General features: G+C 43.1%; 1 protein-coding gene across 1 annotated transcript; it reads left to right on the plus strand.

The window, feature by feature from the left end:
• The first annotated feature begins 14,046 nt into the window (after positions 1–14,046).
• On the plus strand, positions 14,047–15,838 carry LOC128306448 (ankyrin repeat and LEM domain-containing protein 2 homolog). The gene is made up of 3 exons (XM_053043968.1): positions 14,047–14,089; positions 14,393–14,521; positions 14,592–15,838. The coding sequence occupies exons 1-3, from the start codon at positions 14,047–14,049 to the stop codon at positions 15,836–15,838; spliced, it is 1,419 nt and encodes a 472-aa protein (XP_052899928.1).
• The last annotated feature ends 1,532 nt before the right edge of the window (positions 15,839–17,370 follow it).

Below are 17,370 nucleotides of genomic sequence, written 5' to 3' on the forward strand. Positions count from 1 at the left end.
TACAGGTGTGTGCTGTATATTGTTATTATTTCAGTTATATTTATGTTTATATTGTTTGCTCATTGGGCTATACAATATATTACAATGAACTAACAAATAATTAAAAAAAAGAATCGAAGTCCACAACTTACGCGCGTTCTCCCACCAGGATAAGTGATATGCGGCATATTAACGTGGCGTTAATTGATTGGACGAACGCTTCTTTGCATTCGGCTTCATCTGGGGATCATCCTCATCGACGACTGCACCACTAACTGTGTTTGCCTCGGTGCTCGATTGTAGCAGTCGCGTTGGCTGTCGTCCTCGGTGAAACCCTAAACATACCGTGGTCTAACCGGTTTCACTTCGTGGAAACAGGATCGGGTACTATAGTACATTAATCATCAGGATTGTCTCATCCAATGGCCTTAAGGGTCCTGAAGCACGATATTACAGCACAATATCCCGTGTATAATCCTTACTACCAGCGGATTCGTCACAAACAAACACACAACCCACCTCAACTGCATTATCATGCGTCGCGAACAGTCATGCGTTCATAATAATCTGTTAGCTGTCGTCTACCACTAGAACTCCTGAGAAGTACCTGCTCTACTGGTCGACAGAGGCAGCAGGAACCTGAACGACTGATGCTGGTGCTGTTGATGCTGCTCCTGATGAAACAAACGATGCCCTAGTTAGACGCTTCTTGGCTTTATAAACTGCTTGTCGTTTTCTTGCGAGTCTTGCCTTCCTTTCGAATGGCGTTTCTACTGCAGCGATCTCCAACTGGATCAATTCGACCGTATCTCCTTGTTGTTCCTGATGATGTTGTTGCTGTTCAAATACAGCAAGTGTTGCTGGTGATATCGTCCTAGTAGTAGTAATTGGTTCTTGATCCGCTAGTACAACAGCTAATACAATGTTGTTTAGGATCAGGGAAGCAGGAACTTGATCGACTGCTACTGCTCCTTCTGATGAAACAATCGATGTTCGGTTTGTCATCGGATTTGTTCGTTTCATTTGAATCGCGGAATCGTTTCCATGCCTTTTCCCTGACATTGCTGTTGATGTAGATCTTACACACTTAACATTGCTACAAACATGCCACTTAGATGTACGCTGTTTTACAGAAAGTTATGGGTAAATGCTGTCGTTTCCAGTAACCATTTAACATTTTCCACTGAACTCTTACAACTATTCAGCACACCATCCGTAACTAACCAGCTTTCACAGTGCGTATTGACTTAAGAACTGATCGATATTACTATTATTCGATCGTTAATATTTATAAGATGAAATAAAGCAGGGTTTCTGCTTCCCATATTGGAAAAAAGGTATGCGTCAATTACTTTTTCTGTATTGACATCGATGTTGATTTTAACTACAAATATAATCTATGTATAAATTATACTCGTGCGTGTCGCCTAATACGTGATTCTCATTGACAAGCTGTGCATTCGGATGATCTCTCTCTCATTTTCATTATTTACATAAATAATTCCGCTACAAAAATATAACCTTCTTGTGTCTGAAATACATGCGCATCTTTTCATAATAATCTGCTATGTAATAATTTCTGATTTATGTTTTACTTTGATCTTTGTTTCTAAATAAGTTATAAATAAGCAGAAAAATAACATAATGCGTATGGATTGAGGAAGCTACCGCTATCATGCTATCTCATTAGCTGTCTCGTTCTAATCCTAATGGCTTTAGTTCACTTTCGCCCTAAGTGGTTCGTGTCTAGGCTGATCTAAAGTTCATGAGGTTTTATTGCATAAGACGTTTCACCAATCAATGTGTCTTGGCTACAATAAATTGTCATGCGTTATTGTCCAAAGGTGTCAAACCTAATGGTTACACAATTTTCGCTTTTCAAAAACTTCTGAAACTCAAGAATAGTACTTGAAAAAGTCCGAAATTATTAAAAAGGCGAATTATTAAAAACTATTTTGTCTATTTTCGAGAAAAGATTTAGTTTTTTGTTCAAATATGAAGGAAATTTGCCAGATATAAATTTGTTTGTTTGTTGTAATCGTTCATGCCATATGGTAGCACTTTAAAATTGCTGCTTTAGAATTTCGAATTTTTCTGAATTCACAATTAGAGTTTGATCATTTACTTTCAACGTAGAAATAGCATTTGTTTTGTTCTTAATTAATTGAACAAATTTCCATAGCACGTTTTTATCTTAATTGTTCATATTAATGTGCATAAGAGCTCTAGTCCATGATTGGTTCCTTATGTAATCTAGATGGTATTAAATTTGTATTATCAAGGCCGTATTGCTTAGAACTAAGGTTACTTAATCTAGTGTACAATTCACATTTGTTTGAAGACATTTCTTGCTCCAAACAGTGAATGTTTGTGGAAGTTTGTGGAAGTGGAAGGAAGTTTGCTCGAGATACATTGAAGCCGTTAGCAGACAATATGTTGATTCATGGGAACCCGCACATTTGTTGCACTTGAAAATACGATTGCAGTTTGTATCACGGCGTTTGTAGCTGGCATCTAGCACATCGCACTGGGCTAGCTTTTTTTTTTCAAAAAGTAACTCCTTCTTACACTGCTGTGGTTCAGCGCCCATTTTTAGGATATCGTACACTTCCGCTATACGGAGATCCACCAATCGGTACATAACCATTTTTGTAGCTTTATCCTCTTCCAGTTGGTATATGTGTGCACATATTGCAGATTGCTCTTAGCTATGATCAGAGGGACTTTGTTCTCGCTCCCTTTCGCATTTGCCACCTCGTTAGCATTGTCAATATGATCGTCTGATATCTTTGGGTCATCGTCCAACATTTCATCGTTGCTCAGCAGTGCGAAACTGTTGGGTGCTGCATTTGAAACACTAAGTGTGTTTAGCTATCGTTTCATGTTTAATATGTGTTTAATTTATTACCATTAATCTAACAGGTCGACTGATAATTGTTTTGCCTAACACATAAATGGCGCTAGAAGATTTAAATCCATATAATTTTAATTTGTACCAACCTTGAAACAAATTCTGTCTAAATTTGACAGCATTTGGACAATAACCTAGTTGGCTAGAGCATTTTGTGTGACGTGTGATTTTTATGTTTTGAGTAATCATGGCAAAGAAGGAATTTCGCGTGATGATAAAGTATTGCATTTTGAAGAGGAAAAATACAGTTAAAGCCAAAAATTGGCTTCATGAAGACTTACTAAACACTGCTCCACCAAAATTAACCAACAAATAATGGTATGATAAATTTTAACGTGGCGAAAAGAGTACTGAGGACGGTGAACACCCAAAAGAGGTGATTACAGACAAAAACATTTAAAAAATCCTCAAAATTGTTAAAAGCAACCGTAATGTAAAGTTAATCGAGATAGCTGACACCCTAAAGATGTCTAAGGAACGTGTTGGACATATCTTTCACGAGTATTTGGATATGAAATAGCGCTGTGCAAAATGGCTGCCGCGCGAGCTCACATTTGACCAAAAACAACATCGAGTTGATGATTCGGAGCAGTGTTTGGAGCTATTTGAGCGAAATAAATCCGAGTTTTTGCATCGATATGTTACCATGGATGAGTCGTGGCTCCTCCACTTCACTCCAAAGTCCAATAGACAGTCATTCGAGTGGACTGAACGCGTTGAACCTGCTTCAAAACGGGGAAATCGCAACAATCAGGCATTCTGACAAGGTTATGGTGTCAGTTTCTTTGGGATTCGCAAGGAATAATATATTATATTAAGACCGCTATAATCGGTGTATCACCCTTGAAGGGATTTGCTATCATAGGCCAAACAATTATCAGCCCACCTGCTATGTATTTACCACGTACCCGGATAGTCAGCCCTACCTAAGGGGGATTGGTCCGGTCCCTAACTAACATAACTAATTTAACAAATATAACTTACGTAATTAATGTAACTAAATGAGCTAACCTAACTAACTTAACTAATTCATCTAACTTAACTAACTTAACTGACTTCACTAACTTTCCTAACATAACCAACTTAACTAACTTAATTGCCTTCACTAATTTAACTAACTTTACTAATTCATGCTGGTGCTGCTACGATATGAGAAATCGGTGCAGCAGCAGACCAAGAACGAACATTGAAGCAAAGCTGTTTCTTGGATTTGTGAATTGTTTTCGGAAGTTCGTTGCAGAATTCTCAATAATAATGAAAACATAATTAATAGGTAGTGAAATCATATTTCACGAAGAAGCGTTGTACGTTTTCAATACGACGAAAAGTATGTTAGGTAAAAGGGTAAAGCAATTTCCTTATCAATTGTTCAGTTTTAAATGATGATGATGTCCCACCACTTACCCCTGCATGGGACTGAGAAGGACGAAGCTATCGTAGAGATAATTTATAAACTATTTAACGCGATCTAACTTTAACGAGTGGATGATTGCTTCAGCTTTTCTAGGCACTGCTCTGTCCGGTAGCCACAGTTCCATAACATAAAAACCTCAGTAAAAGTCCAACTATACGCGCGCGTGTCTCACTCTCATGCAGACTCTTTCAAAAAAAGATGTTTTGTTTTCTTAATCCATGTTTTAACTTCATCATCATCATCAAAATAGGGAAAATCTGTTATCTAAATAGCATGCACACTAATTGTTAATCTATGAACAAGCACATGATGATAGTCTATTCATCATCACTAAATGAAATACCAATTTTAGCATTCTCTTACGGTTCAATTTAGTCAAATTTAAGGTTCTGTATGATAAAATGCCAGTTACCGCGTCCACAAGAGCATCAGGTAGCTACGCGCGCACCTTGGAACACCTAACGACAGCGTGTGCATCGGACGGTGACACCATTGACACGTGTGTTGCACTGTCAGCAGAATCAACCCAAATCGTGGGAATCGCAGCGCATGCGATATCGACGATTTACCACCATCGAAGCCAGAAGCAGATATTACAAACAGTTCTGAAGTAGCAGCCCGCTTGAACAGACACATAAATTAGAAATAAAGTTTTGTTGTTTAACAATAGTTTTTTAAAAACCTTAGCCCAAGTTTGGTAATTTTCATACAGGATTATTTTCGAAACACTACCCAAAAACTCATCGTCAGACCACCTCCCAATTACATTTAAAATCCTACATATTAAATCAATTGCTACTCCAAATAAAGTAGTATTCAGTTACAACGGCACAATTTAAGAAAACTTAAAATAGACGTGAGCAATAACATCAATCTAGCTGATCTGAACCCCAAAAACATAGTCAAACATTCTCAATTTGATAACATGATAGAGAGTCTTTCAACTATAATTTCAAAAGCTCACAAACACGCTGTTCCTGCTATTACTCCAAGCCATTACAATATTCAGCCATCCCACAATACATAAAAGTCCTAATAAAAATAAGAAAATTAGCAAGACGGAATTGGCAAAGACACAGAAAATACCCCATTCTTAAACATGCTTACACCAGTCTTAACGTACAAATCAAATATGAACTCGACTTAATTCGAAATTATGCATGGTTCCATAACTATGACAAGGTTATGCCAGCATCAACATCATTCAACAAAATAATAAAATAGAAAAAAAATTGTGGAAATTTGTGAAAACAATCAAAACCCAGCATAAATTTATGCCTTCACTCAAAAAAGATGGCCAAACAAAAAAGCTACAGGCTCAAACAATATCAATAACAAATGTCTGAAAGTGTCCCCATCAAGGCTGTTGGGAACACTACAACAGTGGGTGGAACGTTCCCAACCACCTGTCAGAGAGCGCCAGGGAAAATTAAAAACTACGTAGAGGAGGAAGAAAACAAAAGGGATAAAACCGATCGCAGGATGCGCCTGCGACCTCTTTTTCATACAACTAGCAAAGGAATAAAGACCAATTTTTAGGCACACACGATAGAAACGTGACAGGCAAAAAAAGTCTTATTCTCTAAATCGTTAGCAAACCATCGGTTTTCTAACAAAGGCAATTATCTACTTACATTTTATTACAAACAGCTTTTTCAAACTCGGTTACTTTCCCAAAAAGTGAAAAAAAAACCCAAAATAATAACCATCCCTAAACCAAATAAAGAAAAGAAAATTACCTGAAAGTTTTAGACCTATCAGCTTGCTAAGTTGCATATGTAAAATTTTTATTGCAAAGAGAATCTATCGTCACACCGATGATCGTAATATACCGTTGTCGCACACCTCGATTTCCAATTTCGATATTGCCTGAAGGTCTGTTGTGCTATGTTATTTCTAATTTCATTTGGGTATCCAATTAAAATTATCAAATTAAGCCAATCTTTTTTAACAAATAGAGACACTAGAGCAAATATTTGTAACTAAAACTTTACAAAATTCACACCTGTAGCTGGATTTTTCTCTCATCCCTACTATTTAATATTTCCATTTGTAACATTCCCAAAATTAAAAATTGTTCCTAATATTTATACGAGGACGACTTTGCATTAACCACTTCGGCTAAACACCCCAAGTCAGTCGTAAGAACTTTAAACAGTTGTTTACAGTTGTTTCAGTAAATACTGCTGTAATTGGAAATTAAAGATAAACGGTGCTAAAACAAAAGCCGTATTTTTACCCAGAAACTTAAGTCGTCGTAAACTCCCTATCCAAGACCTAAATGGGAATTGCAACGCAAGCACTATCAGCGATACAAGCCAGCAGCAATAGCAAACAGTTCTGAAATAGCTTTTAGTTGTAGTTTTATCGCTTTTATTTTAAAACCCTAACCAACACGGGTTTGGTAGCTTAGATGATAATTATGAATGATGACAGCGACACACAAAATCCTTATTCAATTTGGGAGGACGCCAACAACAAGAAATACATGATTTTAAACTATTCTAGCAATTTAATTGACTTAACATCTACAAAACATTGGGCGCCTCCACCAACCTCCAAGATATACGATATTCGCCAAGTGCGATTAGGGAACATTCAAATATAACGTGTAACGACTTTTAATAGCGATAAAATGTTGTTTTTTCGGCCCCAGAATATTATACGGATGAAAAAAATAAATGTTTTAGTTCTACTCGTGATCTTTTGCCACTCCATCAGCTGTCAAAATTATTGGATTGTATCCTACACCTGCTCTTCGCGAAAACTTGTCTGTCTTCAGTGACCCTAGTCATACTTTTGGTGAAGGCGCCAACTTCAGAAAAACACTACATCTCCATGTCTCCTATTATTAAAAATCCTTAACTAAACGCTAATCGTCAACCATAGGTACGACGACAACGACGCGTTCAGACGCGCTCCTAACCGCTATTCCAAATTTCGTACCAGTTTCCGTACACTAGAGTTTTATAATGTTCCGAATGTTTGGTGCTTCAACGTCATCTAGATTCTTACTTCGCTTGGTGTTCTTCCAATGATCTTTCGTTATCCACTCCTAACTACTACTCTATCTCGTTCTTCTTAGCCAAGAAGAGAGCGAGAAGGCCCATGGTACATTTGGTCCCTTCCGCCGCATTGCCGCCTATTCAGATCGTATATGTTTGACAACTCTGTACCGTAGTCCAGCCAGACCGATACTAGAGTTTGCATATATGGGCACCTTCCTCTTCCACTTCCATTCTCAGATTTGAAAGAGTGCAAACAGCATTCACACGTTTTGCACTTCGTAAAATTAATGGCTCTGGTTATCAGATTCCTTCCTATCCTGTCGGTCTACAGCTAGTTAGACTCGAATCTGGAGTGCTAGTTTCACTGAAATCTCATCGAATCCGGGCTGAAGCAGCACTCATTGTCTCTGTCCTGTTGAACGAAGTTGACGTCCTTCATCTTCTTTCCTCCATTAACCTGAATGTTCCGTCCCATTCGCCACGTTACCGTCCTCCTATATCTCCTATATCCACATAAAGTGTTGGATGCTTTACTGTCATGAAAACAAAAACATCACTCTCCTCTCTTCTCTCTAACAATTTCGCCACATTAGATGTTTCATGTCCGCCGTATCCCTTTGCATATTGCTCTCAACCCCTTGATGTAATGGCTTCTGAGGTGGAAACTATCTCATCAGCCGTGAGGATTCCTGACCTGCTGATTGCGGGTAGACTCCCGTTCGATGTTCGAGGTCCCGAACACAAGCCGTCTTGGGTTGGCCGCCGTTTCTGAAACATCCGGATGCGTTTCCGGACCGCTGCTCGCCTTGCCGATGTCGACAGCGATGATGGTGGTACTGGCGACCTTCCCAGCCGACGATCTTCCAGACGATGAACAGTCGCCTGTCTCCGGGCTGCATTGTGCCGCTCAATCCTACTACCAGCCCATGGACAGTCCATCCGACGGGTTCCGCCAGACTCGTGCGTTCCGCGTTCCACGCCTCTTGCAGCCCCGACGTGACAGTTCTCGCCTTCCTCTATCCAAGCACTCCTGGTACACACGCCGGAAATCTTCCTTGATGGCCGTACGGAGAGCTGAGTTGGGTAATCCGTCCCATTCCGGAGTCTTTTTTGCTATCAAGGTGTTGGCGATAGCGAACAGCTCGGACTCCGCAACAGGACGCACGCTCTCCGGAGATTCTTCCAAGATCAGTGGCCACGCGAAGGACGAGTACTCGAGGAACAGGTCATCCACGATGCGACCCAGTACAGCCGGGTCGTTCTCCTGGAGAACAGGTGCCCTACTTGCTCTGCCGGATGGCTATGGCCAGTGCCTTCCGCCACTGCATGTGAACAACTGCGGTGTTTGCCCTCTTTACTAGGTCCGTGAGAGCTCGGGACTTTTCGGTCCCGTCGCCGGCACTTTTGCACGCTCCGCGCAGACGCTTGATTTCCGACGTCCACCAATAGGCTCGCAGTCATGGCTGGTACAGCGAACACGATGAGATCTCCATCATCTCGTCGTCAAGAGCCAACGTCAGGGCGGAAGAAAAGGTCGCCCGTTGCGCAAAGGAGGTCGCCTCTAGTGCCACCTTGCATACATATTTCTGGAACTGATGTACCTTCCAGCAACACCCTGCTCGACACCAACATGGCTTGTTGCGCTGACGCTATTGGTGCTGTTGACGCTGCTGCTGATGGTCTTGCTGCTGGTGGACCCTGAGAAGTCTATCTCGAAGGTCATGTAATGATGATCGCTGGCCAAGTAACGATCAGAAACCTCTCAGGCTCCGGCATTGATGAGATATGGGTTTTCAAAGGTCACGTCCACGGCACTCTCCCGCGCCAATCCGTTCCCGATGAAGGTAGGAACACTGCTACGATCAAGTGTCACCACCACAAGCTCCATTGTGTCGAGGAGTTCTTCGCCATTCCGCTTCGTCCGAACGCTGCCCCTTTCCACATGCCACGCGTTGAGGTCCCCGGCCAAAACGACATGTGGGTGGGAATGTACCTCGATCTCCACAGCTTGCAGGTATCGCTCGAACTCTCTTAACGTCATTTCATTTCGTTTATTTCGTTTCGTTTCGTTTATTTCGTCATACTAGGCGAGACATAGCAGATGACGCCTCCCAAGTCAGCAACCGCCTTCTTCTATTCTACTTCTACTTCTCCTCCTTCTCAACTTGCAGCATAAGATTCTGCGGTGTCCCCACGGTGCTGATCTGGACGACTCTCACCATCTCCGGTGTGCAGCCTGCTTACACTCGCGACTGCCCACACGGTGCGGGCCCTTGCATATCACACAGCACATGACCGATGTGCAGTTGTTCGAATTGTGACCCTCGACGCCGCACCGAATGCAGATGTTGGACCGGTCTTCCAGGTTGTGGCAATCGCGAGAGAGGTGGTCCCGCTCCAGGCACCAGAAGCACCGCACGCTTTCGGGGCACGGCGATGGCGCTTTCATAACATTGCAGATGGTGTACTGCACCTTGATGGTATTACCGATCAGCGGTATCGCCTTCTCCTTCGGCATACGGACACGAGAACGCTTCGTGCCATCGTTCAGTTCCCACATGTCGATCAGAGTGATGTCTTCCGGTGTCACGTTCTGCGCCGCAAATGCCTCGCGGATGTCAACCTCCGTCGCGCAGTTGTCCACATCGGTAACAATGATCTCCATCATTGGCGTTACCCGACGCGCTGATCCCGCCTCGCCGCTGGCCTCCTGGATTCGATTAGCAAAGGGAGCCGAATCCCGCCCCGACCTCGGCACGTTCATCCGCAGATACTGTCTCGAGGTACTACGTCCGACCCTGATGTCGCCCAGCTCCGGTGCCTGACCCTCCGCCGGCACGCCCTGCACGACGTCCGCTCGGGTACGGGGGGACGTTCGCCGGTTCGGCCACTTCTGCTGCTGCGACTGCTGTAGCTGCTGTTGTCGCCCTCGCGACTTGCGTCCTACCACCACGCTGCACGATGTGCCGTCTTGGCACCAGGTAGGCAATGGCATGGCGACCGACGCCACCAGATTGCCCTGATCCTGCTGATGCTGCACTGCTCCTCGCTGCTGCTGCGGCTGCGCCTGTTTCTGATGCAAACGTTGAGGTGCCCCTTCCGGCTGCTGCTTCGGTTGCGCCTTTTGCTGTTGTTGATTCGGCTGCGCCTTTTGCTGCTGCTTCTTAGGCTGCGGCCGCTTTTTCATGGTGCCGCCATTATTAATCTTTTGCATCGCGAACTGTACCATTTCAAACCGCTGTTTATTCACTTCTGCCATCTCAATTTTCGTGCGCACCAACGCTAGCTCATCAGCGATAAATTGTATCAGCATCTTTAACTGCACACGCGCATCGTCAGCAGTATGCAACAGTTGCTCCAACTCCAACAAGTTGTCACTGTTGCCTGCCGATCCTTCGCTCGACGCCCTCGCTCTGGGGGGCGGGGTGGGGGATCGAAAAATGTCTTCCATGCTGGTTCCTTCAGCTTGTCAGCAGGACTATACGTGCCTCGTAGCAGCAAGCAACGGTGTGTTGTTGTCTCCGCTGCAGTAAATGTCGCCTGACGTCAGAGGGGAACGCACACTTACGACTTACACACCCGACTTCACACTCGTGAAGTTCTGCGTGATTTTGTTCGCACGTTTTCACTGTCTATCGCATTTAGTCACTCTATTGGTTCGAGAGAAGTACTATTAAACTGGGGGATCTATCTATCTACTATCTACTTAGAGGCCTTACTAATGATTCCAAACTAATTCAATTAACCTCTGCAGAAACAAAATGTTTCGAAAGCATGAAACTAATTCTATCTGGAAACGATATTCTTTCCTACTCGGATTTCAACAAGCCTTTCCTTATAACAACTAGGCCAAAGAATTATCAGCCCACCTGACGTAAGTAGCAAAAACACAGAAGTTCTCTGGCATTTAAAACAAAGTACTAATTTACTAGTACACAAATCCAAGTAAAACTTAACGATTGACGAAATGGAGCAATAACTTTATTGCTATTAACCAAGACAAGCAAAATAACAATAAACTTTGGGAATTTGTTAGAGTATTAAAAATAATAGAAAGACTATTCCCGCTCTCAAACGTGAAAATACATTACGTATGGGCTATTCAGAAAAATGCGAAGCTCTCCAAGACCAAATTAAAAATGCACACAAAATAACTTATAATTCGAAAAGCTCAACCGAACAAAAAGAGGTGACTATAAACAAAACACATAACTTTTCTACATAACGCAACGAAAATAGCGTTAACACATAAAGTTCTTCAAATAAAAGATATGAATGAAATTCGTGTTAAGACACCATAAGAGCCAGAAAAAGGTGGAAAATAACATCGATGCTTTTTGCGACGTTCTGAATGGGCACCAGTGAGATGGTTGAGTTGAGAGTTTTTCACTGCCCTATCTGCGAGAGAGAATAGGAACAGAGAAGGAACACGCAAATGCAACAAGTGCAATGAGCTTTTGTTTAATTCACAAACACGACCTGGTTTTACGATTTTCTTACTTATGTACACCTTATTACTTATTTTGTCCAACACTATCAAAATAGTCTATTGTAGTTTTTCACACACTTTAAGCAACTTACACACGCTTAAACTGATCATTCACTACCACTCTATACGAACAGAAAACTTTGTCACCTGCAACAGCAGAAACGCTTTAAAAAACAAGAAAATATCACTTACCTGGTTCTGTTGAATGTAACAATTACTAAAATCACTACACGTAACCTATTTTGGCCTACTTGGTCCTCTTTTTCTCATCGCACACACAGAACACAATATCACACACAAAGGCAATCAAGCTGTTGAGAGTTGTAATGTTTGTACTAAAGTAAGAAAAGTAAATATCACGAACATAAGACAGAAGGTAAGAAAATATCACTTACCTGGTTCTGTTGAATGTAACAATTACTAAAATCACTACACGTAACCTATTTTGGCCTATTTGGTCCTCTTTTTCTCATCGCGCACACAGAACACAATCAATCTGTTGAGAGTTGTAACGTTTGTACACAACCGAACTTGTAGAAGGTTTCCGATTAACACAACTGACCACTTCAAGCACCAAAAACCGAATGCACGATGTAGCCAGTACACGATCGTGTTTTATATTGAAGTTGATCTCGGCTTTCCCCTCCCTGGAGAGTCGATGATCGATAGCCCTACGAGACTCACTTCGCCCTTGAATTAGCCACAGCTTAAATGAGTGACCTGACCGCTAGTGGAATGAGAAACTAATCCAACTATAGTGCCGGAACGGTAGATTTGCTTGGCCAATGTAAAAAAAAGTGCCTGCGTACGTGAGATCGTGAGTATCGTGAGTGATCGTGAGTACTGTTTCCCCTTCACATGCATCCCTCTAGCGGCGATCGTTGTGCAGAGCTAAATGTATGATCGAGCGAGCACTCAGTAAAAAAGGGGAGTGTCGCACAACAGTACACGCTATCCCTTTTTAATGCAATTATCAACCAAAGCCCGGATGCTTGGCCGAGGTTGAAGCTGTTGCGTTGCGCCGCTAGGAGATCGGCTGTCGTCTGAACGGCGGCGAGAAGCGAGGCAAAAACCAGTTGTGATTTCCACACAACATGCGTATGGCGCGAAGGGAAACGAACCAAGAGAAGATGGGAATAAAGCAAGGGACTGCATTTTAAATGCTCCCGCAAAAAACAGTTCTGCTTGATGACTCATCCATTATTGGATGTTGCGCAGGAAAGTTGCTAATCGGATAATATCTCTCTAGTTAGTCTGAATAATCGTTTGTGTTAAAACATTATTTACCAAAGAAAAAAGATTTTAACATCGCCAATGTATTAATTTTTCTTTCTAGTGTTCCACACCGAATATTTCATGCCATTGCCATTCCGGATGAAAAGACAAGTAGTAAATGTGTTTAAAATTATCAAACTTTTGTATCAACTACGATCATACGCCATAACATCGACTTTTATTTGGTAGAATGGTTCGCTACACGAATTCGCTACGCTGATTCCTAAAAAGGCTATGCTCCCCCATTTGGTTCTGCTCCATGCCGTGTTCCAGTATCGGATGCGCAGCTTTGAGCGCCTTCACCAGAGAAACAAACGACGCTTTGTTCTGCGACAAATGAAGCCCTCGTGAGCAAAGCAGAGGGACAGCAACCACATTGAGCACCGTACGCAAGCCAATGGAGAATTGGGGTTGGCTCAAGCCACAAGTCTGAGGGCCAGACAAAAAAAAGACACATAAATAACAAAACTATCATGCGACGGCAACCAATAATGATCTCATCGTCTGGGCTTGCGCTGGAGACACCAGTAAATCAGTCAAAAGCATCAGAACCACAAAAAAAATGCAAACACAAATCATCAGCTTACTGTCGCCTGGGTCGCTTCCTCGGGGGCGCTGGAAATGGTAGTATCGTGCACAGACAGACGCATTGTATTCTCCTGTTTTTTTTTTTCACGCACATCTCGCCCTTGTTTCGGCGCGTACGGGAAAAGCAAGTAAAAGAAATCGTCGCCTGTGCCTTTTAGCAGCAAGCGATGCAGTTTTGGGGCTGTGTGCGTACTGCGAAGGGAAGCGACTCTGCGCGTATGTTGCGATTTGCTGTGCGTGGTCAGAACGTGTCGATCTGTCTTGACCGCTGCACGCGCTACCATTTTCAGTTGCACGAAAGTTGCACGAAGTTCAAACGTGGTGTTAACCCTGTAAAGCAAGTGAACTGATTTTTGGGGTAAATTCGATTGGCTGTTTCGGCATGAAGCATTACATTATCGTCACTTTCGATGGCGCTGCCAAAGGTAACTATAGCGATTTTGGAACATACAGGGTTTGCGATCGCAACTTTTTCCTGAATCGATACAAACAGAGCTGGTAGAGGGTCTCTTACACCCTCACACACGCCCTCACTGACTCTCTGTTCCCACAAAGCTGAACAAACTGCAACGCTTTATGGCCACCATTTGCAAAAATGGCAGTCAGCTTGAAGCGATTGTTTTACTCGGCTCAGGAAAAATACTTCGACGCCGCCCAAATAAATTGGAAACCCCTGTAAAAAGAGTTTGTCAAGTGTGAGAATGATGATTCCTTTTTTTTCTGCTCAGATTTGAAGCGCCATTGTCACGATCGACGGGAAGCGTTGCAGGCACTGCGCGAAAACCCTGGAGCTCGTATGATGGTGTTTTCATCCGAAGATGAAGTATCCTGCTTCCTATCAACTCCACCAGCTACCAGTAAGTCGATGAGACTTTTTCTTCAAAAACCAAACATTTACAAATCGCTCCAATCGCTTCCATTTCACAGACGGTCACGTTACCGATCACGATCGAGCCCTGCAGTACATGCAGGCTGCTGCCTATGATGGGCGATATAAGCAATGCTTCCTGCAAGCGATCGAGGCTGGCGATGATCTGCAGGTGTTCCGGATGATAGTGTGCGCTCCAGCCCTGTTGATCAACGACACGAACCATCCGCGCGTGTACAACAAAGCCGGCGAAAACGCACTACACATCGCGGCTAGATGTGGCTTTGCCCAGATTTGCACCCATATCCTCGAAGCGATCCGCACCCCTGCGTTCATCGCTGGGTACCAGGGGAAACGGACCGAGATGACGGACGTGTTGAGCGAAAAATTGCTCGAGCTCTACCTCAACTCGGTGGACCGGTACAAATACGAGACCCCATTGCATCTAGCAGCCCAGCACGGTTGGGTAAGTGTCGTGCGTGTGCTGCTTTCGTATCCGCAGTGCGAGCTGAAGCCCAACATTTGGAAGCATTACCCGCAGCACGTTATATGTGTGCGCGCCACTGGTGCTTCCACCTCGAGCGCGGTGATGGTCGCCATAACCGGTTTGCTGCAGGAGAATTATTTCGTTCCGCTCGTAAGAACCGAGTCGGATCTGGAACCGCCGTTCGTTGGGGAAGCTTTTATGCGCCAGAAACCGCCCGACCTAAGCCATCCATCGCAAGATGTACTGGCCCCGGGTCGGAGTATCGCGGCGTTCGCCGGTCCGATGACGCTCGAACAGGCGCATCATTTTCGCAAGCTGTGGCAAACCACTCCGAGACTTTCGGTAATTGCCATTCAAGGGGGTGGCCCGAATTATTCCCCCCAAACCGGCAGTGATTCACGATTGCTATGTGCCGTCACCGGCAAGATATACGAAAAGTCCAACTTATCCCAGTCTCCGGGGTTCATTATGCGCGAGTTTCGTAGACGCTATTTGCACGCTGCGATGGAGCGTATTGGCCGCTATCTGGCCAAATGGATGAACGTCCGATGGAAAGAGTATTGGCCGTTTCTTAGCGTGTACTGCGATTTGGGCGAGCTGGTCGGGTTGCACATATTTGAGACATATTTAGCTCAACGGGCGGCCAACTTGACCATGCAGCAGACCGCCTCATCGATCGCTATCGGTGGGGTCATAACCAACCGCGACAACCTTTTCGCGCTGTTTGCTCTGGAAAATGTTGAAATCAATGAGCAGCTGTTTCCATTCGTTATGCGCTGGAAACGAAACATGTTGCTTATTTTCAATGCAGATAAATGACTTGGCTAGTGCGCTAGCTGCTAGAGATGCGGGTGGTGTCGATTTATCGTCAAAGTACCGTTTATTGAAACTTATACTATCAAAGGTATTCGTGGTAGACATGCTCCTACATATCCGAGCCTACGACATACTAATACAAATGGCATGCCAATAACTAAATAATGAATAATTAGGAATGCCATATTATAAAGTAGAACAAATATTGTTACAAACAAAAAAAGTATAAAATTAGAAATACGACGAAGTGAAAATAGAAGCAACATTAATGGGAGACTATAGCAGCAAGAAAAGGACGATATTATTGTGCAAATGATCAAATGGTGTTCAGGAGTAGGCAAAGGAAAATTCCCTCATCAACTGTAGTCCAATTGAACAATCATTTAAATTTTAAATTAATGATGAAATTTCATTAATTAATTAATTAATTAATTAATTAATTAATTAAATTTAATCATTTGAATGAAGGAAAGAATTGTTACATTATTTGCGACTTTATGTATTGTCCGTCTCCACGTATAAAGGAAAATCGATTAATAAACATTATTTGTTGCTAATTGTGTGTTGCGGAAATATTATTTCACCAGCGTTACTTCACGACTTACGTTTCGCTACTAGAAGCGATGGAAATAAAGGGGAAAAGAGAATGAGAAAAGGATGAGTAAGAGAGGGGGATGAAGAGGATGAAGAGGAGGGAGAGCGGAAGGGGAGTTGTATGGAGCAGAAGCGCTTGGGGTGGATTGGGATTCTTTTGCTCCGTAACTTTTAGAGAAGGGCAAAACAGTGTATACAATCAGTCCCCGAGATACGCTATTATAGTGGACCGCCTATAATCCGGGAAAAATCCGCGTAACTCGAATCCTGGTGCGATTTCGTTTTAACTTCAAAATCACAGAGTCGACTTCCTTCGCTGCACTTAATTTATTCAGCAAATCAGGCGATTTTTAGAAAGTTTACATTAAAATAAGTTAAAAATAAAGGTATTTATGAGAAAAAAACGATATTTTCGACCAATTTTTCGACCTTTTTGCTTAGATTTTGTGCTATAAACTAGCTCAGCTGTCAATTTTTTTTGGAAATTTCTTTGAATCCGCGTATAAGAGAAACTGCGTATCTCGGAAACTGCCTGTGTAAGGAAAACTCGTTAAAAAATGCATTTAGACAATCTCCCTTCACTTACGCGCCCATGTACGCTCCCTTTGGCTTCTACCCTGCGTTGCATTGCGCTGCGTCGAACACAAAGGATAGTAAAAAACACCACACACGTAGCATTGGCGGCTATGGAGCCTGGCGTGAGGTGAGAGCATGACAAAAAGGTGTTCCCATGCATTCCACACGACAGCCGCATTACAAAACGCCGCCGGCTATATCGTTGGAGCAGGATGGCTGCGATGTAGGTGAGCGAGAGACAGAAGCAGTTCGAGCCAGCGTAAGATCGTTTACGATCGCCGCTACCACCGCCAGCAGGACGCAAACATCAAAAGATCAGTTGGGGGCCAGCAAAATAATTGAGCCTTAGCCATTTTTATGGCAAG

The sequence above is a fragment of the Anopheles moucheti genome, chromosome X (assembly GCF_943734755.1).
Source record: "Anopheles moucheti chromosome X, idAnoMoucSN_F20_07, whole genome shotgun sequence".
Taxonomy (NCBI): Eukaryota; Metazoa; Arthropoda; class Insecta; order Diptera; family Culicidae; genus Anopheles; species Anopheles moucheti.